Raw genomic sequence first — 22,551 nt, 5'->3', positions numbered from 1 at the left:
TTGCAGGGAGACCCCCGTAAAGCACAAAGCCTCCGCCCGGCCACCGAGATTACAGGCTGCGCGTAGACAGATCGGCTTAGGCCTTAAGCCGGGGAGAAGAAGGAGGACCAGGAAGGGAACCTCGACTTTGCTCAGTCCTTTGTTTGCTTCCCTGGTGGAGGGCTGTTATGGGGCGCTTTTAATGTGGGGGAGCCCCCGGTGGCACAGCGGGTTAAACCCCTGAGCTGCTGAACTTTCCGACCGAGAGGTTGGCAGTTCAAATCCAGGGAGTGGGGTGAGCTCCCGCCATTAGCCCCAGCTTCTGCCAACCTAGCAGTTCGAATAACAATAATAATAATAATAATAATAATAATAATAATAATAATAGTAACAACAACACTTTATTTATATTCCGCCCTATCCCCCCCAACGGCAAACATACACGGCAAACATTCAATGCCGCTTGGACAGATAGGACAGGACAGAACAGACAGAAAGGAGGTATGTTGTCTCAAAGTCCAGTTTCGATGCCTTGGAGGTTGAGTCCGGATTCAGCCACAGGGGGGCGCTGTTGCTCCATTCTCTATGACGAAGAGCCACCAGGACTTCCTCCTTCCACCTTCCTTTCTGGTCTTGTTCTTTCTGGTGTCGTAAAATGCCTCTCCCACTGATTAGCGGCACCTAATTTCTCCACTTTCAGCTCTAAACTGTTTTAGGTAAACTGAACTGGGATTGACGGTTGAGTGCTCAACCCAACTGGGCTTCGAACTGGCCACCTTTCGGCTGGTAGATCTTATTGCTGTGGGTGATTTGCCAGCTGTGCTAAAGCCCAGCCCTCGAAAGCATGTAAATGTGAGTAGATGAATAGGTACTGCTCCAGCAGGAAGGTAACGGCACTCCATGCAGTCATGCCAGCGGCCACATGACCTTGGAGGTGTCTGTGGACAACGCTGGCTCTTCGGAGCACCAACCTCAGAGTCGGACCCGAGTAGACTTCACGTCAGTAGAAAACCTTTACTTTTCCTTTAATGTGGGGCTTTCCGTTTGCAATGGCATTGGGACACATGCATGTTTGGACATTCCTTCCAGATTATTTCAAGGCAACGTTACCGTTTGGAGTTCACGTTAGAAATGCAGTGGACCCCGAATCCGTGGATGCCGGAGCTTCTGGGGAAGGTGCGTTGCTTTCAAGCGGGAAGAACAAAGGCCGGCTAATTCCCAGAAAGAATAGGATGTCCACGGCATTAAGGACTAAGCCCACTTAAGCCGACTAAGAGCCTTAAAGTCAAACCGCCGGCCGGGCGGCCAAAGGTGCTATCTTCCAGGGTTTAGTGCACATCAAAGGCTCGGCCCGGCTTAGTCCCGGTTTAGGGCTTGTATCACCGAGGCGTCCCGGCCGGGCCTTTAAGGAGCTTTGGAGAACGAAGACGGAGCAAGGATCGGCCGGAGGGTCTGCCAAAGCCAGGTCAAGCAAGGCGTTCGCTTTGCAAGAGAAGATGGCCTTTCGAGATTGACTTCTGGACTTTTGAGTGCAAAGACTTACAAAAACATTCTAGCTTGAGGTTCTGGACCTTTCCAAGCAAAGACTGGTGGTTCTTTTAGCCAGACTTCTGGACTTTTGGATGCAAAGACTTACAAAAACATTCTGACTTGACGTTTTGGACCTTTCTAAGCAAAGACTAATGGCCTTTCTAGCTGGGCTTCTGGATCTTTCCAAAGATTGATGGTCTTTCTAGCTGACTTCTGGGCTTTTCAAACCAAAGATTGACCAAATCATTCCAACTGGAGGTTCAGGGCCTTTTCAAGCAAAGATTGATGGCCTTTCTAGCTGGATTTCTGGACTTTTCCAAACAAAGATTGATGGCCTTTCTAGCTGGACTTCTGGGCCTTTTGAACTAAAGATTGACTAAATCATTCTAACTCTAGGTTCGGGACCTTTCTGAGCAAAGATTGACGGCCTTTCTAGCTGAACTTCTGGAGTTTTCCAAACAAAGATTGATGGCCTTTCTATCTGGATTTCTGGAGCTTTTCAAAAAAAGATTGATGGCCTTTCTATCTGGATTTCTGGACCTTTCTGAGCAAAGATTGGTGGTCTTTCTAGCTGGACTTCTGGGCCTTTTGAACTAAAGATTGACTAAATCATTCTAACTCTAGGTTCAGGACCTTTCTGAGCAAAGATTGACGGCCTTTCTAGCTGGACTTCTGGACTTTTCCAAGCAAAGATTGATCACACCTTCCAAAATCAAGTCCGTAGTTGTTCCACTGACTATTCCTTACGATCTTATTGCACGACGGGCTTTGCTGCCTGAAATCAGGTGCATTTTGCAGGCGCCTTTCCATGCAGGGTTCCCTTTTGCAGGGGAGGAGATCTTCCCTGGGTTTTGCACCAAAGAGCGGTCCCTTCCTGGCCGTTTGGGCTTCTCCTTGATCCCGGATGCAGGTTTCCTCCCTCCTGGCAAAAGGGAAAAGAAACCCAAGCGAGCGAGCGAGGCTCTTGGCCCCTCTCTCTCTCCCTTAATCCCCTTTTTATTCTGATGGGCCCTGAATGGGCATATTGTTTTTTAATGAGGTCCTACCCCAAATAGCTTCTTAACCTCCAGAACAGCCTTGGCGTTGGAGGCCCCGAACAATGGCTGGCTCCAGGCCGCTTTCTGGAACGGGAAAACGGGCAAAAGGCGGAAAAGCCTCTCCTGCAACCGCTGGAACCCCTTCCCAAAAATGGGGGGAAGGTGTTATTTTATGTCCTCTTGATGGTCGTTTTGGTAGTACTGAAATTAAGGCGCATATCACTGTTGTTGGTGCCATGCAGTGGAAGAAGCATGCTCACAGTACATCTATTTATTTATTTGTTTATCTATTTGTATCCCGCTTTTTTCCCCTGGGTGGGATTCAAAGCAGCGTACAATGGTCGAAAACCACAAAATTACACGACATAAATAAACATCATATAAGCAAAGTAATGCACACAACATCGGCCAAATTTAACAAATTAATACATTAAAACATTATCCCATGATCTGTGTATGTCACTATGATATTGTTAGTTTAGTTTGCAATGTTTTTTTTTTATTTTGCCATTATGTGTTACGTTTTTATGCTTGTTTGATTTTATATTTATTGTTGTAAGCCGCCCCGGGTCCATTCAGAGAGGGGGCGGGATGGAAATAAAGTTTAGTATTATTATTATTATTATTATTATTATTATTATTATTATTATTATTATTAAAAAATCCCCTGACCCTCAGGCCATTAAGGTTATCCATAAAAGAGTTATTTCGTGTTAAAAATTTGCTGGTCCGAAATAGAATTCCAAAAGGATACCATTAGGTAAAGGTAAAGGTTTTCCCCTGAAATGAAGTCCAGTCGTGACCAATGTCTCTGGCCAAAGAGCCGGCGTTGTCCGTAGACACCTCCAAGGTCATGTGGCCAGCATGACTTCATGCAGTGCCATTACCTTCCTACTGGAGCAGTACCTATTGGTCTACTCACATTTGCATGTTTTCGAAGTGCTAGATTGGCATAAGCTGGGACTAACAGCGGGAGCTCACTCCGCTCCCTGGATTCAAACCACCAAGCTTTCAGTCAACAAGTTCAGCAGCTCAGCGCTTTAACACGCTGTGCCACCAGGGGCTTCTAAATTATACAGTTTATCCAACCTTCGCTCATCCAATGTTCTGTATTATCCAATGCAGTCTGCCTTTTAGTAGTCAATGTTTTTGCAGTCAATGTTTTCAATACATTGTGATGTTTTGGTGCTACATTCGTAGATACAGTAATTACTACATAATGTTACCATGTATTGAATAATAATAATAATAATAATAATAAGAAGAAGAAGAAGAAGAAGAAGAAGAAGAAGTTTATTTATACCCTGCCTCCATCTCCCCCGAAGGGGACTCGGGGTGGCTCACAGATAATATCAGATAAAAACAGTGACAATAAACAATACATCAGTAAACAAAAACATTCACCAATTATAAAATTTAAACATTAACCTATGAAAATAAAAACCCACTTAATAAAACACGGAATTAAAAACAGCAAGGTTGAGTAATAGACTAGCTAAAGTGCACTTTGTTATAAGTTGTAAACTCAAGATAACAGATAAAATGCTACAAATTCATTGGAGGTCAATTTGGGATGGGAAGGACCCTAAGTTAATATCAAGTTGAACTGCTTTTTCTGTTGATTTGTTGTAAAACATGATTTTTGTTTCTTAATTTGTAAAATCATAACGTAATTTGACGTTTAATAGGCTTTTCCTTATGATCCGACATTTTTACTTATCCAATGTTCTGCCTGCCCGTTTATGTTGGATAAGTGAGACTCTACTGTAGTATCTATCTGGCCATTGCTGATAGATAGATAGACAGATAGGTAGAAAGGACGGTCGGATAGACAGATAGAGATATGGATGAATGGATTGATGGGTGGATGGAGATATGAAAGATAAATAGATAGACAGATAGAGATATTGTTACTCATAATGTGCACCTTGCTTATCTATTGCAACCTCATTGTTTTTAATTTGATGTTTTAATTCCTCGTTGTGTTTTTCCGCCTATTGTGTATATTTTATTATTGGTTTTTGTTGTTGTCCTTTGATGTTTCATATTTTATCATCGCCTGTATTTTGATTTTGCTCTAAGCCGCCCCGAGTCCCCTTCGGGGGAGATGGAGGCGGGAAATAAATAAACATTATTATTATTATTATTATTATTATTATTATTATTATTATTATTATTATTATATAGATGGATGGATGGAGATATGAAAGATAGATAGATAGGAGGGTTAAATAAATAGATAGAGGTATGGATAAATGAATGGATGGATGCACAATTCATAACAGCCGGAATGAAAAATATATAGATTGGAAGGTTGGATAGATAGATAGATAGATAGATAGATAGATAGATAGATAGATAGATAGATAGATAGGATAAATGGATGGTTGGATGGATGGATGGAGATATGAAAGACAGATAGAGAGGAAGTGTCCACCTGGCCATTGCCAAATGATGATCTCAGGAAAGTCCTGGTTCCATAACAAGGTTTTAACCGGAGAGCATTTGTCTCTGCAGAGTGAAGGCACTTGGACACCCCTTTCACTCAAGGCAGTGCAGTCCCGGGAGTTGTCGTTTTGCAAGGTCTCCCAGGTTGTGCAAAAGGCAACTCCCATGATTCTGGAGTATTGGGAGGTGAAAGCGGTGTCAAACTGCATTAATCTAATAGTGGAGATGAGCTCCTGGAACCCTGGTCAGGAAACCCTTCCAAGTCTCCAGGTGAGACGCACCTGTGAGCCAGACCTGCCTGACTTCTTTTCTGTGTGTGTGTGTGTGTGTGTGTGTTTCTCCTTTCCGGTTCAGTGTCTCCGGCGGCGGAGCGGCTCCGCTACATCCTTGGAGAAGACGATGAGCCTCCGAACCCCACGCTCTTCACGGAGATGGACACCCTGCAACACGACGGGGAGGAGATGGAGTGGAAGGAGTCCGCCAGGTACCGCAAATCCTTGGCTGTCTTGAAGACTGCAACTCCCACCAGTCCTAACAGCCTTCAAGGAGCTCTCCAAGGTGCTGAACCTGGTTTGCTGGTAGATTTCAGCACCTTGGAGAGCTCCTCCAGTAGTTTTCTTTAAAGCAAAGCTGGATCACAGGGTTGTTGTATGTTTTCCGGGCTGTCTGGCCATGTTCCTGAAGCATTCTCTCCTGACGTTTCGCCCACCTCTATGGCAGGCATCCTCAGAGGTTGTGAGATATGGAGAAACTAAGCAAGGAAGGTTTATATATATCTGTGGGAAGTCCAGGGTGAGAGAAGAACTCTTTGTCAAGTTGGAGGCCAGTGTGAATGTTGTAGTTAATCACCTTAATTAACATTGAAAAGCTTCATCTCCTGGCTTTTCCTGCCTGGGGGCATCCTTTGTTCAGAGTCATTAGCTGCCCCTGTTTGCCATGTCAGGAACTCCTCTGTTTTCAGAGTGTTGCTTCTTATTTACTGTTCTGATTTTTGAAATCAACTTGGAATCCTTGATTTGGGATTTCCCCCAATGGAGCTGCATGCGGCCTGTTTGTACGTGTTGTGTGTGTCTGTGTGTGTGTGTTGTGTGTGTCTCTGCGCTGGATCCTTCCCTCCCCATGCCGCCGCCGGAGAATGCTTTCGGATCCCTCCCGTTGTTGAATGTGGGCTTATTGGAGCTTTGCTTCCCTTTGAAGCGCAAATGAAATCCACTTGGAATGTCCTCCTCCTTCTGGCCCATTATTTTGCATTATTATTAGTATTAGCGGCATTAATACGGGATCCCGGCTGAGCCTCTCGCGCAGGAGGAACAAAGGCCCCGTTTTTGCCGCTCGCAAAGCAGATCAATGCTCTGAGGTCAGGCGGCTAATGACACGGATTCCTTCCCCGTCGTGATTATCGCGGTTCGCTTGCCCGGAGCGTCCACATGGACAGCCACGAAACGCCCTTGGCGGCATCCGCACTGCAGAACCCATGCAGATCGGCCCCACTTTAACTGCTTAATGCTGTGGAATGATGAGATTTATAGTCCGGTGAGGGGGCGAATGTAGATTGATGCTGTGGAATGATGAGATAACTTATATATCTGTGGAAGTTCCTGAGTGGGGGGAAGAACTCTTGTCTGTCGGAGGCCAGTGGGAATGTTGTAATTAATCACCTTTGTTAGCCTTAAATGGCCTTCCCAGCCTCACATCCTGGCCTGGGGGAATACTTTGTTCAGAGTCGTTAGCTGCCCCTGATTGATTCCTGTCTGGCGGAATCCTTTGTTCAGAGTCGTTAGCTGCCCCTGATTGATTCCTGTCTGGGTGGAGATACTTTGTTCAGAGTCGTTAGCTGCCCCTGATTGATTCCTGTCTGGGGTGAATCCTTTGTTCAGAGTCGTTAGCTGCCCCTGATTGATTCCTGTCTGGCGGAATCCTTTGTTCAGAGTCGTTAGCTGCCCCTGATTGATTCCTGTCTGGGTGGAGATACTTTGTTCAGAGTCGTTAGCTGCCCCTGATTGATTCCTGTCTGGCGGAATCCTTTGTTCAGAGTTGTTAGCTGCCCCTAACAGAATTCTTCTGTTTTTAGAGTGCTGCTCCTTATTTACTGTTCTGATTTTGGAGTTTTTTTTAATACTGGTGGCCAAATGTTGTTCATTTTCATAGTTTCCTCCTTTCTCTTGAAGTTGTCCACGTGCTTCTTGTGGATTTCAATGGCTGCTCTGTGCCGTCTGACGTGATCGTTGTTGGAGTGGTCGAGCCTTTCTGTGTCCTCAGATAACACGCTGTGTCTGTCTCCGTCCTGTGTTCCAGGTGGATCAAGTTTGAGGAGAAGGTGGAGGAGGGCGGGGAGCGGTGGAGCAAGCCGCACGTGTCCACGCTGTCCCTGCACAGCCTCTTCGAGCTCCGCACCTGCCTCCAGACCGGCACCGTCCTCCTCGACCTCGACGGATACTCCTTGCCGCAGATCATCGGTATTTCTTCCCCATTGTTGTTATTGCAACCCTTGATCCACCCTCTCCGCCTGAATTGCAGGGTTTGATATATACTTACGGCCCGGTGGACATGGGCCAACTTTGGCCTTCCACCCAGGTGTTTTGGGCTTGGAGATGGAAGAGATAGAACATTCTTATTTTGGTCAATGACCAGCATTCAAAGGACCAGTAAGACATACATTTGGGTCTAAACCGTTAAAAAGTGGGTTTTAAAAAACAGCGTTATGCACTGTGTGTAAGACTTAAAACATCATTAAAGGCACAGGCAGACTTCAATTCCCACAGTTCCAAACCACCGGTAATAATCACAATGTAGTAATAGTGATATAATATAATATAATATAATAATAAGAACAATAAGAATAATAGTATAATAAAATATAATTAAATAATCTCTTATCTCTTTATCTGGAGAGATAAAGCAGGGTATAAATAAATAAATAGAATAATAATAATAATAGATACATAGCCACTTTGAGTCTTCTTCGGGAGAGATAAACATAATAATAATAATAATAGCCACTTTGAGTATCCTGCAGGAGAGACAAAGTGAGGTATAAATAATAACAATAATAATAGATAGATACATAGCCACTTTGAGTCTCCTTCTGGAGAGATAAACATAAACATAATAATAATAATAATAATAATAATAATAATAATAATAATAATAATAATAATAAAAAATACATAGTTGCTTTGAGTATCCTTCAGGTGAGTTAAAGCAAGGTATTATTATTATTATTATTATTATTTATAATTTATAATAATAATAATAATAATAATAATAGATATATAGCTCCTGAGTATCCTGCAGGCGAGATATAAATAAGGTATAAATAATAATAATAGATACATAGACACTTTGAGTCTCCTTCTGGAGAGATAAAACAGAGTATAAATATAATAATAATAATAATAATAATAATAATAATAATAATAATAATAATAATAGCAACAACAATAATAGTGGGCACTCTATTCACCCCAGACACGTATGACGGTCCTTAGGTCAACTTCCCTCTTCCTAGCAATTTCTGCGCTAGCTGCTGACCATCAAAACCATCCAGTTTTTTTGTTCACTCTCCTGTATGGAAGCTGGAAATTAATATTGGTCTCAATAGTAGACAGATGAGAATAACAGTAAGTGTCCTTCCTTCCTTCCTTCCTTCCTTCCTTCCTTCCTTCCTTCCTTCCTTCCTTCCTTCCCTGCAGACGACGTGATTGACAAGCAGATAGAGGACGGCTTGCTGAAGCCGGAGCTGAAGGAGAAGATCAGCTACGTTCTGCTGAGGAAACACCGGCACCAGACCAAGAAGCCCATCCACCGCTCCCTGGCCGACATGGGGAAGTCCGTCTCCAACACCAGTGAGAAACAAACAGGCCGCGGATGGGGCAGAGCGTCCGCTCCGGAGTGCAGTCCGAACATTAGCCGCTCGGGGCGGAGGCAGCCAGGCTTGCTAAGGCTGCTCCAGGAGTCCCACGGCTAAGAGTTTGGCCCCGATCTCCTGCTAGGCTCCAGATATGGGGGGCGTCTACACTGCAGGCTTAGCCCAGTCTGATCCCGCTTGATTTATTTATTTATTTATTTATTTATTTACAGCATTTATATCCCGCCCTTCTTTCTCACCCCGAAGGGGACTCAGGGCGGATCACATTACACATATAGGCAAACATTCAATGCCTTTTAACATAGAACAAAGACAAGACAAACATAGGCTCCGAGCAGGCCTCGAACTCATGACCTCCTGGTCAGAATGATTCATTGCAGCTGGTTGCAGGTGGCTTGCTCTCCAGCCTGCGCCACAGCCTGGGCTGTTGAGTTGTGGGTCGGTTTGGAGAGGCTCCAAGCTTTGCGCAATGCAGTGTGTTGTCGTTTTGTGACACCCGTTGGCCTTGCAAAACTGCCACTCCCATGCTTCTGTAATTTTATTATTGTGGGGAAAATATTAGATTATTACTGATTATAATATTACTGTTATGTAACAACAACTATAGACAACGGCGGCTTTTTGGCTTAGAAATGGGAAGAGCACCAACCCCCAGAGTCAGACATGACTGGACTTAACGTCAGGGAAACCTTTACCTTTTTAACAACAACAACAACAACAACAACAACAGTACTTTATTTATAACCTGCCCCATCTCCCCAAGGGGACTCGGTGGTTTTCACACAAAAAATGGCAAACATTCAACACTATTAATGAGAAACACAAACCAAATCAAATCAATAATACATCAATATAACTTACAATAAGTACCGTATATACTCGAGTATAAGCCGACCCTAATATAGGCCGAGGCACCTAATTTTATCACAAAAAAACTGGGAAAACATTGACTCCAGTATAAGCCGAGATACCAATAAAATTACATTAATTGAGGCCTCGGTCGTTTAAATGTTTTTGAATCTTTACATCAAACTGTAATTTAAGATATGACTGTTCACCTCTGATTAAATCCTTATTCTCATCTTCTTCAATGTAAATGTGCTTATGTATCCTTTTAATAATAATAGAGTGAAATAATAAATGTAATAATGATACTTGCATGTTTCAAACTGCCAGGTTGGCAGGAGCTAGAGCTAACAGCGGGAGCTCACCCAGTCCCACAGATTCGAACTGCCAGCCTTCAGGTCGGCAGTTCAGCAGCACAGGGGTTTAACCCATTGCACCACCGCTGCCCCATGAGAGCCAAGGAGATTCCACCTGAACATGAGGAAGAACTTCCTGACTGTAAGGACAGCCGTTCAGCAGTGGGACTTTCTCTGTCTGGTGGAAGCTCCTTCCTTGGAAACCTTTCAGCAGAGGCTGCCTGGCCATCTGTCGGGGGTGCTTTGATTGTGCTTTTCTTGCACGGAAGAAGAGGGTTGGACTAGATGACCCCTGGGATCTCTTCCAACTCGATGATTCTTTCTGTTTGCAGACCGCAGCCCGGTCCGGAGCCCTGCGGCCGGAGCCAGCCTCCACCGTTCGTCCGAAGACCTCCGGATGCGGCAGAGCGCCAGCTACGGACGACTGCGTGAGTGACAGCGAGGGGCGGGACCCAAACACTTGCTCAATAATACCCTCGACCCCACCTGAGCGTGGGAGATAAACAGAGGCCGTTGAAGTTGTCTTCAAGATAGTTTACTTTTGGCCAAGAGCAGGTGACAATGTTAGCTAATGCCCAGAAAACGCAATGCCAGACCTTGCCTGTAGTGGCTTTCCAATTTATACAATTTTACAGAAGCATGCGCAGAAAGCTAACTGACAATGGAATTTTCCGACTGTTATCCTTTTGGACATGCGTAGTTGCCTTGTAACTTATACAACTCATTACTCATCACATCAGGTGAAGTGTCCCTAGTTTGCTCCACGTATGCACTATCCTCAGGTGACATGTTCATAGTTCATCCCACGTATGCATCATCCAGCAGCCACATCATTACTGCCACTTGCACAACCTTATATTGTGAGCAAAGAGCAAGTGTCAGGCAGAACATGTCCTGTCAACACTTCCATGGAAAAACAAGATTTTTGAGTAAGGGTCATCTAGGTAAGGGATTTTTAGGGTCTTTAAATAAAATATTCAAGAGCTGCTCCATTAGGTTGGGAGGCGGGCAAGGAAGGCAAGGCAAGCTGGGGCAACGTCCTTTCCTAAACCCGTGTTTTTTGTCCCTCTCCAGGCCATGCGCAAAGCCGGAGCATGAATGACATTACGGACACGCCGAGCACGGACCAGGTAGGACATTCCCGGGACTCCCGGTGCCGTGGCCTCATTGAGCCCCATTGAGCTTGAAGTCCCAGTGCGGACACCATCCGGGTACACGGCATCCAAAGCAGTCCCCTGACTTCCCGATTGGCAACTCTCTCCGAATGGAGCAGTTGGGTGTGACTTGCTTTTGGCAAAGCCCTTGGCGTGTTACACAAGTCAAAATCAACAGGAGAAGAAGGAACAAACACGCATGTTCCCGGGTCCTAATTTACACAGGCTACTTTCACGCTTGCTAAGTGCACCCTTCACACTAGTTTAACAGGCAGTGGTTCTTCTTCCCTTCCACCCTGGACATTATTCCACAGATATATTATTATTATTATTATTATTATTATTATTATTATTATTATTATTATTATTATTATTATGACACAGCAAACAAGATAGATATGCTGGATTTCATATCACAAAATCACAAGTCGAACACTTCCCAAGTGTCTAGGACTGTGTGATGTATATTATTATTATTATTATTATTATTATTATTGTTGTTGTTGTTGTTGTTGTTATTGTATGACACAGCAAACAAGATAGATATGCTGGACTTCGTATCACAAAATCACAAGTCAAACACTTCCCAAGTGTCTAGGACTGTGTGATGTATTTTCGAATGATGCTGCAGATCCCAGTCGGGTGGCCTTTTGCAGTTGGCAGATCGTAATTTTGTCAATGCCTATTGTTTCCAAATGCCGGCTGAGATCTTTTGGCACGGCATATTATTATTATTATTATTATTATTATTATTATTATTATTATTATTATTATATTTTTATACCCCGCCTCCATCTCCCCGTAGGGACTCAGGGCGGCTAACATGGGGCCAGGCCCAAATTTCCGTAATACAAGATCTTTCTCCAAGAAAGGTCTTGCAGATCGAAAACGCCTCTCTGCGCTTTGCTCCTCGTTCTTTTCCTCCCAGTTGTGCTGTTTGTTTGTTTGTTTGTTTGGGGAGAACAACGTGTGTACCCACCTGGGAGGGTTAAGGCGGCCAAGGCACGCGGGGCATTTCTCTCCCAAAAGAACACCGAAAGGGCATTACAAAGGGGTTTTACAGGGGGGTTTACATGCAGCTTAGCCTTCAGTCTGTTGGTCGGTTGGCGTGGATTTAAAGGCTTAGAAGCCAACGGAGGGGACTGCGAGGAGGAGGATGGGGGGGGGGGCTTCTGCCGTGCCCACATGCCTCTTTCTCCTTGTGCCAAGTGGGGCAGATTAGCCCAAAGCCCGGCCAAGTGCGGGTTGGACCCTCTCCGGGCGGAGGACAATGCCTCAGCCCCCCTCCAATGGGGCTCAGAGCCTGTGCTTTGCAACTCGGGGGTCTGCATCCAAAGGAGGGTTGGAAGCACTGGTTCCCAAACTTATTTGTCCTGCCCCCCTTTCCAGAAAAAACATCATTCAGCCCCCCTGGACAGGAGGGCGTGGCTGCATTGGACAGAACATGTCCGATGCAAAGTATCCACAAGACAAGGCTGATACAAAGCATTAGGCATGTCCGATTGATGAAAAAAATGTTTCAATTCTCGTTTCTAAAGTAGCGGGTGCTGGCACTTCGAAATAGAAAGTATTTCCGATTTTTTCACCCAAAAATTTAGGATATTTCTGAAAATTTGTAATGATTCTAAATGTTTCTAAAATGGCGGACGCGCATGCGCAATCGCCAAAAAAAAGGAACCGGGGGGGGGGACATTTACAGGGCTCTCCCGCCCTCACTTCTTGAGCTATCCTCATCAAATTTGCAATACCCTTACAAGTTGTGCAAAGATACTTTGAAAACTAGAAATTCCCTTCCTAAGAGAAAGAACCATGTTAGGCTGAGCTAAGCTCCCATTCAAGGTAGGTTGCAGAAACAAAAAAATTTTAAAAAATATTTTTAAAAACACGTTAAAAAATTGGGTGGGGGGGGGATAACAAAACATTAAGAGACAATTAGAGAATGGGCCAATAATGGTTCGAATTACATTGCTGGTTACGCTGTGAGACAATGTCTCGGAATGCGTATCAAAAAGCGAGAACAATCCGAAATAATTCCGATATACGATTCAAAACGATTTTTTGGACATGTCTACAAAGCATCCACAAATACAAAACCCATACAAAATATCTCCTTTCCGCTCCTTTCCTTCCCTTTGCAGCTGAAGAACAAGTTCATCAAGAAGATCCCCAAAGACGCGGAGGCCTCCAACGTCCTGGTGGGCGAAGTGGACTTCCTGGAGAAGCCCTTTGTGGCCTTCGTCCGGCTCCTGCAGTCCACCATGCTGGGCGGCGTCACCGAGGTCCCCGTCCCCACCAGGTAGGACCAGAAGGGAAGGCGAGGGAGAGGCTTGGGAGGCCGGAGACGTCCGTCCGTGGCTTCCTCGTGCGGAAACACAGGGGCCACCGTCCTGCACGAAATCCCGTGTTCTGCGCAGAATCCGCATTCCGTTTCCGTGCCGAAACCCTGCACGTTTACCAGGATGCACTCTTCTTCAAACTGAGCTGGATCTGCACTGCCATATATACATACAGTGCTCCCTCACTACTTCGCGGTTCACTTTTTGCGGATTCACTGTTTCACGGTTTTTCAATAAACCCTAAAATACTATTATAAATTATAAAAAATTATAATTTACAGACTAAGGGAGGAAGGAGAAGCCGAAGGGAGAGAAAAGGAGCCCAAGCGGCAATGGGAGGCGAAAGAGGCGATTTATCAACACATGATTGGTTGATAAAGACTTCAAAGAGTCTATAACTACTAAAATAATGTATAAATATTAAAATAAATATAGTGTCCCTACATAACTTACGCTTGAAAATTACCCTACCCTGGGTCCAGGTCCATTGTCAGTGGGGGTCACAGTGCTGTGTCTTGATGCTGGGTGAACTACAACTTCCATCCTGTGGAATCAGTCCCCCAAACTCCTCCAGTATGTTTAGTTGCTGTTCAGTTCTGCTCTGTTTGTTATGCAGACAGAGTTGAAAAGACTACAGAAGGGTTAAGGGAGAGGCAGTGGGCGGGGTCATGCAAATTTCACAGCACTGGAGACAAAGGAACCCTGGGAAATGTCTTTGGTGGAGGAGAAACAGGAAATGGTCCCCAAATGAAAGCCTTTTTATTATGTCTATAGATAGATATATAATCCAGTTTCAGAATGCATATTAACTGCATTGAACTGGATGATATGGCAGCGTAAGACACCTATAATCCCGTCCAGTGCATTTAATCTGCATTCTGAAAGTGGGTTATGTATATGGCAGTGTAGATCCAGCCTAAAATTTTATTGGAAGACTGTGCATAAGCTGTGTGTGATGCACACCCAGCTCAAATTGCACTGATGTTTTCCTTCCTTTACTTTGTGCCGTTGGTCCACCCACTGTGGATCTGGATGGAGTTTGGCACCTGGTTCAAGGCTTTGCAATCCTTGGAGATGTAGTTTCACAACTACGTTGAGCCTTCTCTGCTCAAAATATAGGTTTCCATAGTATTGAGAATGTCAAACTGCATTCATTGCACCGTGCAGATGCAATCTCTGAGAAGTGAGTTGTGTATGACTCTCCCAAGCCAAATCTGTCTGTCTGCATTTCTTCTTGCGTGTTTACAAACTTATTCCTATTTCCACCCCATGAGCAGAGTCAGAGGCTTCCTCCTGTTAAGGAGGAAATGCTTCCCCGTTGAATCCGAGAGCATCGCCACGGAATAGTTTGCAAACCCGGCCTCCTCTTCCTCCGCCAGGTTCCTCTTTATCCTTTTGGGTCCCACCGGAAAAGCCAAATCCTACAACGAGATCGGCCGCGCCATTGCCACCCTCATGGTGGACGATGTGAGTATCCCTTGCCGGCGGCAGAAGGAGATTTCCGTCCCGTTTCGTGGATCTGGCGGCCGTCCTGCAGGCAACGCCGTCTGATGGTGTTTCGTGCTTTGGCTCCTTCCAGCTCTTCAGCGACGTGGCCTACAAGGCGCGCGACCGGGAAGACCTGATCGCCGGGATCGACGAATTTCTGGACGAAGTCATCGTCCTTCCGCCGGGAGAATGGGACCCAAACATCCGGATAGAGCCGCCCAAGAAACTCCCATCCGCCGAAAAGAGGTAGCGGGAACATCCCAAATGGAAGCCCCTTCTTTTAAGCTGATTGGGGTGAATTCTCGCAGTTGTCAAGACTCCCATAGCATTGTTAAAAGCGGTGCCAAACTGCCTCCATTCATAGGATCTGTTTATTTATTGGTTTGAATTTCCCGCTCCGCCTCCCTCAGCCGGCTGCATGCTGATTGGTCGTCTTCATCAGCTGGAACGGAGGCACGAACGCCTCACCCAATCATAGAGCCAGCAGTGCTTCGGCTTCCCAACCAATCAGGAGCGCGGGGGCTGCTGAATGGATTTATAAATGAATCAATGGGTCTAATGTGTACTTGATGGGCACCAATTACATCAAGAGTCCTCAAGGCACCCTAGGATTATTTCTAGCAATGGAAATATACATACAGTAGAGTCTCACTTATCCAAGCTAAACGGGCCGGCAGAAGCTTGGATAAGCGAATATCTTGGATAATAAGGAGGGATTAAGGAAAAGCCTATTAAACATCAAATTAGGTTGTGATTTTACAAATTAAGCACCAAAACTTCATGTTATACAACAAATTTGACAGAAAAAGTAGTTCAGTATGCAGTAATGTTATGTTGTAATTACTGTATTTACGAATTTAGCACCAAAATATCACAATGTATTGAAAACATTGACTACAAAAATGGCTTGGATTATCCAAAGACTTGGAAAAGCGAGGCTTGGATAAGTGAGACTCTACTGTATTGGGTCTGACGTGGCCGTCAAAATCCGGTTTTTCTAAAGGCTGGATATGGGGACCGATGGGGGAGTTCTTTCTCACCAGGATTCTATGGCTTCTCTCCAAAGCTCCCGCTTTGCCCAATGCTTTCCATGCCTTGCTTCTCCTCTGCAGGAAATCTGTGTTTTCCCTGAGCGACGCCGGGCAGATGAACGGGGCGGCCGGTGGAGCCGGAGGAGGCGGCGGCGGAGGAGGAGGAGGCGGAAGCGAAGACGAAGAGATGCCCGCGGTGCACGAAATCGGGGAGGAACTGGTGTGGACTGGGAAGTAAGCAGAAGGACTCCGGGGCAGGGAGCCAGGCGGAAACAGGAGCTGCTTTTGAGGCAGGGGTGCCAATAAGACTAGATAAGCCCTGTACCAGGCAAGGGAAAATTAATCAAGGCTTTGGGGTTGTCAAGAGGGGGCTTTTAGGTAGCCTGGGCCATAAGGAATGCGGAGGGGTGTTAATGGGACCCTAAAAGCCAAGATAGGGATTCCTTAGATAAAGCCTAATGGAGGGTCAGAGGTCTTGTAAATAGCCTATGTTTTAGAAAAATGCAAAAGTAGCTTTTAGTAAAGTGCAAAAGTAAGACTTTTTTGACATGAATGGACGATGGATAATACCCATATGACGTATGTAGATGGGTGCAAAATGGTATAAAAAGCCCTGTGATTCTTTGTTCGGTACCCTTTTTTCCTGGAGACAGGAGACAGAAGACATGTATGGATTCAGGGGGTGCCAAGCTGGTTTAACTCTGCAGTGTGGATGCCCTCTTGCTGGGGAGTGAGCCTGGGGTGGATTCCCTGCCCCCCGGGAAGGGGTCCGAGCGTGACCCCTCTCTTCCGCCCCCCCCCCCCCCCGCTCCCCCAGGTTCTGCGGAGGGCTCTACCTGGACATCAAGCGGAAGCTGCCCTGGTTCCCCAGCGACTTCTACGAGGGCTTCCACATCCAGTCCATCTCCGCCATCCTCTTCATCTACCTCGGCTGCATCACCAACGCCATCACCTTCGGGGGGCTGCTGGGGGACGCCACCGAGAACTACCAGGCAAGACCCCCCCCCGGGCGGACGGAAGGAAGAAGGGAGGCGGGAGGGGGACGGGCTGGCAGCCTCATCTGGGCCTCTGTCTGTTGCCCTTCCTCATCGCCATCTTCCTCCTCCTCCTCGCAGGGCGTCATGGAGAGCTTCCTGGGGACGGCCATGGCGGGGGCCATGTTCTGCTTCTTCGCCGGGCAGCCCCTCATCATCCTCAGCAGCACCGGGCCCATCCTCATCTTCGAGAAGCTGCTCTACGACTTCAGCAAGTGAGCCAATCAATCCCTTCCTGCCCCGACCTTCCCTTCCTCCTGCTTCTCAGGCTTGGCTTCGGCACCTCTTCTTCCCGTTCAGCCCCTGCTTTCAGCTCAGCAGGAAGACACCACCGATCATCTGATCCCACCCAGTATAATTAGTTGGCACCACAGCCCGGCCCATCAAGGACTATCTCCTTGAATTTTCTATACAATGAGACAAGATAACAGTAGATCAATCCCTCCAAGTTTTGGAAATAGAATCATAGACTCCTAGAGTTGGAAGAGACCCTTGTGGGCCATGCAGTCCAACTGATTCTTCAGTTCTTACGTTGTCGTGCCCCCTCCAAAAAATCTTAAGAAATCGATACGACAAATGAATTAGGAACGAAGTTTTACACAACCCTAATGTATATACCTGGGAGCCCCTGATGGCACAGCATGTTAAACTGCTGGGCTGCTGAACTTGCTGATTCAAATCCGGGGAGCAGGGTGAGCTCCCGCTGTTAGCCCCAGCTTCTGCCAACCTAGGAGTTCAAAAACATGCAAATGTTAGTAGATCAATAGGTACCGCTCCGGCGGGAAGGTAACAGCGCTCCATGCAGTCGTGCCAGAGGCCACATAACCTTGGAGGTATCTACGGACAATGGAGATGAGCATGAACCTCAGAGTCGGACACGACTAAACTTAATGTCAGGGGCAAATCTTTACCCTTTACTTAATGTGTATCCCTCTTGCATTGGCCTTCTGGCCCCAGGGGCAACAGCATCGACTACATGGAGTTCCGGCTGTGGATCGGTCTGCACTCGGCGCTGCAGTGCCTGATCCTGGTGGCCACGGACGCCAGCTTCATCATCAAGTACATCACCCGCTTCACGGAGGAGGGCTTCTCCACCCTCATCAGCTTCATCTTCATCTACGACGCCATCAAGAAGATGATCGGGGCCTTCAAGTACTACCCCATCAACGCCGACTTCAAACCAGACTACGTCACACTCTACAAGTGCGAGTGCCTCGCCCCGGACCCAGGTGAGCCCAGCAGCCCCTGCTCTCTGTTTGAATGTATGTACGTCTGTGCCGGGAGGCGGTCCGAAGGCAATAGCCCTTTGCACCTTGCTGGGTGCAAATGGCCATTCGTTCATGCCGAGAACTAGTCCAATTGCAATGCCACAGAGCCCCAGAAATAGTTGCAGCCCAGCCACCTATGTGACACCTTTTCACTCAAAACATAGCTCAGCCAAAAGTTTATTAAAGGAAAGAGTGTTCTATAGAAAAAGCTAAAAAGCTATTCAGAAATACATACCAGGGATCAAAATAGAAAAGTGTTTCCAAGGTAGACATAAAAGGCAAAAGCGGAAATACATCCCAAATACTGGCTTCAAGAATCATTCCAAAATACAGGTTACAGTCATAATATTCATGATGCAACAAACAGCAAAGACCAATAATCAAAATAAAGCCAAAAATCCACCAAACTTAGAACATGAGAACAAGGTGACTTTCTCTTGAAAATTCAAAGTTTCTCTCACCCAAAACAACTCAGGGGGCTAACTTAAGAAACCGAATTCATTCTCATGGAGATGCTATCAGTCTAACACCTGGCATCTCTTTGTTTATCTTTTAAACGCTGGGAAAACCTTAATTGCCTTTCCTTGGTGCTGTCTCTTTAACTGAAGGCGCTGTCCGTGCCGAGCACTAGTCCGATTGCAATACCAGGAAGAAGCTCCAATAATGGTGGTCTGTGTCAGGCAATAATCCGAATACACAGCTATCTCAAGGGAGCTCTGGAAATAACACTGGGAGTTTCCTTGGGTGCCAATGCCCATTTCTCTGTGCCAAGCACTAATCTGATTGCAATGCCACGAAACCCCAGAAATGGCAATTTGTGCCGGATGATAGTCTGAATACACACAGTTCAAAGGAGCTGTGTGGTTGTATATATGCATATATGTGTTATTTATGTTCACACATATACACATAAAAATTATATACATTAGATTTCCCAAAATATCTATTAAACCCAACACGTCGAAAATAAAACAAGAACTAAAATAGACTACAAATCAAATCAAATACGAAAAGAATCCCATAATATCTCTTTCTTGACAGCAATGCGATCAAGTGAGCAAATAAGAACAATGTCCTGGTTTCTTGCAAAAAAGGCAGGAGTCAATCAGGGATGCCTATTTATACATTTTATTCTCATCTGCAAGAATGTGTTTCTTCTGCTTGTGTCTAAAATTGAATCAGAATTACATTTTTATCTCTCCTTTTTTCTATTTTGGGAGCCTGTGTTTTAATTTTGCTCCTTTTTACTTTTTAAATATATATAATTTTATTTTTTGCTAGCTCTGCTTTTATTTTTTTAATACTGTCACTGATTTGTACCATATTTGTCTCTGCTGCAAACATCTATTTGGCTGCATTCAATCTCAAGTGAGTATCATTTTATAAATATTAAAAAATTATTTTAATATTTGATACTCGTCCCTCTTTTGTTTTTTATTATTATTATTTGCTCTCGGTTTATTCCTTTGATCTCTACTTCGGTTTAGACCAAATTCTCATCTATACAATAAAATGCAGCCAATGCTGTGAAGTTATTCCAAGTTGGGTCATAAAACAATCCTTTGCAAAGGTTTTTTTTTTTTAATACAAAAATTTGCAAAAATATGTCCAATCATTTGTAAGAGTTTTTTTAATTTTGCAAAAATAATTCCAATCATTTGCAAAGGTCTTTTAAATTTTGCAAAAACATGTCCAATCATTTACAAAAAATATTTAAATTAAAAATGGCAAAAATATGTCCAATTATTTACAAAAATCTTTTGAAATTTTACAAAAATATGCACTCATTTGCAAAGTGTTTTTAATTTGCAAAAATATATCCAATCATTTGCAAAGTTTTTTTTAAAAAAATTGCAAAAATATGTCCAATCATTTACAAGAGTTTTTTAAATAATTTTGCAAAAATGTGTCCAATCATTTGCAAATAAATAAATAAATAAAAAATTGCAAAAAATATGTCCAATCATTCACAAAGGATTTTTTTAATTTTGCAAAAATATGTGCAATTATTTGCAAAGGTATTTCAAAATTTTGCAAAAATGAGCAATCATCTGCAAAGTTTCTTTTAATTTGCAAAATTATTTGCAAAGGTCTTTTAAATTTTGCAAAAATATGTCCAATCATTTGCAAAAAAAATAATAATTAAAAATTGCAAAAATATATCCAATCATTTGCAAAGGATTTTTAAAAAATTGCAAAAATATTTCCAATAATTTACAAAGGTTTTTCAAAATTTTTGCCTAAAAAAAGTATCTGCCTAGTTCCTGGCAAAACGGATGGTTGCGGAGAGAAATATTGTTGAAACTTTGTAATAAAAGGAATCGTTTTATAAACTTTTTAAGAGTCTTAGGAGCGTATTGTTTGCATTTGGCTTTACTTTTGTTGACTCAGTAACAAAAGAACAAACTTTGGTGCATTGCAGTGATTTGCGCATTGGATTCAAAATGTGTCTGCATTGCAGTTTTAATGTGGTTTGGTACCACCTTTAAGTACTGTATATACTAGAGTATAAGACTAGTTTTTCAGCCCTTTTTTAGGACTAAAAAATCTTCTCTCGGCTTATACTCGGGTGAGGATCCTGGTTGGCTTATATTTGGGTCAGCTTATACTCGAGAATGTATGGTACATTCATTATTTTTCTCTATTATTATTGGTATTATTACATTTATTATTTTTCTCTATTATTATTACATTTATTATTGTACTCTATTATTGTTGCTACTATTACATTTATTTTACTCTATTTTTATTATTATTATTATTATTATTATTATTAATACACTCATTATTTCACTCTGATATTATTATTATTATTATTATTATTACATTTATTATTCTACTCTATTTATTATTACATGTATTATTTTACTCTATTATTATTAAAAGGATACATAAGCACATTTACATTGAAGAAGATGAAAATAATGATTTGATCAGAGTCGGAGAGACTTATCTTAAATTAGAGCTTGATGTAAATATTCAAAAACATTTAACCTACTGATGCCTCAATTAATGTAATTTTATTGGTATCTATTTTATTTCTGAAATTTCCCACCCTCGGCTTATACTGGAGTCAATGATTTCCCAGTTTTTTTGTGTAAAATTAAATGTCTCGGCTTATATTCGGGTCGGCTTATACTCGAGTATATACGGTACATTGGCTCCATACTATGGGATCTATCATGTTCCAGGCTCTCGGTGCTTGCAAATCCTACTGACCTGAGCCTTCCTCTTATCTTCTTCTTTTTTAAATCTTAACCAACTCCTTTTCTGCAGTGAATACCACCCTGTTCAATGCTTCAGCCCCACTGGCTCCAAACAACACTAACTTTTCTCTGGTGAGTAGAGAGACCCCGCCTTTGACATTGCAAACAAATGGGGTTTCGTGGGGAAGAGGGTGCAGAATGGGGCTCCGCTAGATGACCTTTGGGGGTCCCTTCCGGTTCTGAGTTCCCGTCGTTCTCTCTTTCACGAGATCCAGGGAATGTGCAGCCTCCCAGGTGTCGCTGGACTACAACTCCCAGCATGCCTCTCCCGGGCTGGATCCTGACCCCCCTGCCCGGTTTGGATGTTGGGTGATGTAGTCCGACTCTGAACTTATGGGAAACGTGGTTGAGACATGGAGCTCAGAGACGGACGTTAATGCACCCTGGCCTCTTGCTGCCCCTCCCTCCAAACTACAAATCCCACCGTTCCACAGGAGGGAAACCTTGCCCGTCATGAAAACACTATGGAAGGGATGACTCAGGGTTGGTTTAGCGCTGCATGAACGACTCTAACATACATAGTTGGACTATGTCTCCCATATTTTTAGAGTTGCATAGTTGGACTACAGTTGGACTATATCTCCCATAAGCTTGGAGTTGCATAGTTGGACTATATCTTCCATAGGATCAGAGTTGCGTAGTTGGACTATATCTCCCATAAGTCTTGAGTTGCATAGTTGGACTATATCTCCCATAGGATCAGAGTTGCGTAGTTGGACTATATCTCCCATAAGTGTGGAGTTGCATAGTTAGACTATATCTCCCATAGGATCAGAGTTGCGTAGTTGGACTATATCTCCCATAAGCTTGGAGTTGCATAGCTGGACTATATCTCCCATAGGATTAGAGTTGCGTAGTTGCACTATATCTCCCATAAGTCTCGAGTTGCATAGTTGGACTATATCTCCCA

The 22,551-nt window shown here is 44.0% G+C and overlaps 1 protein-coding gene across 9 annotated transcripts in view; it reads left to right on the top strand.

Annotated features, from left to right (window-relative positions):
* Positions 1-22,551, top strand: part of slc4a5 (solute carrier family 4 member 5) — a 52,082-nt gene that overhangs the window by 11,745 nt on the left and 17,786 nt on the right. For all 9 annotated transcript variants that reach the window (XM_062961073.1, XM_062961072.1, XM_062961075.1 and 6 more), the window contains 13 exons: positions 5,349-5,478; positions 7,290-7,450; positions 8,687-8,839; positions 10,397-10,492; positions 11,139-11,194; positions 13,357-13,514; positions 14,934-15,021; positions 15,134-15,288; positions 16,155-16,307; positions 16,891-17,065; positions 17,189-17,322; positions 18,065-18,336; positions 21,652-21,713. In XM_062961073.1, the coding sequence (XP_062817143.1) occupies positions 5,349-5,478; positions 7,290-7,450; positions 8,687-8,839; positions 10,397-10,492; positions 11,139-11,194; positions 13,357-13,514; positions 14,934-15,021; positions 15,134-15,288; positions 16,155-16,307; positions 16,891-17,065; positions 17,189-17,322; positions 18,065-18,336; positions 21,652-21,713 (1,793 nt within the window). The remainder of the gene's footprint in view (positions 1-5,348; positions 5,479-7,289; positions 7,451-8,686; positions 8,840-10,396; positions 10,493-11,138; positions 11,195-13,356; positions 13,515-14,933; positions 15,022-15,133; positions 15,289-16,154; positions 16,308-16,890; positions 17,066-17,188; positions 17,323-18,064; positions 18,337-21,651; positions 21,714-22,551) is intronic.

Source organism: Anolis carolinensis, unplaced genomic scaffold, assembly GCF_035594765.1.
Source record: "Anolis carolinensis isolate JA03-04 unplaced genomic scaffold, rAnoCar3.1.pri scaffold_8, whole genome shotgun sequence".
Lineage (NCBI taxonomy): Eukaryota > Metazoa > Chordata > Lepidosauria > Squamata > Dactyloidae > Anolis > Anolis carolinensis.
Note: the sequence above shows the minus strand (reverse complement) of the source record. Positions and strands in the feature narration are given on the sequence as shown.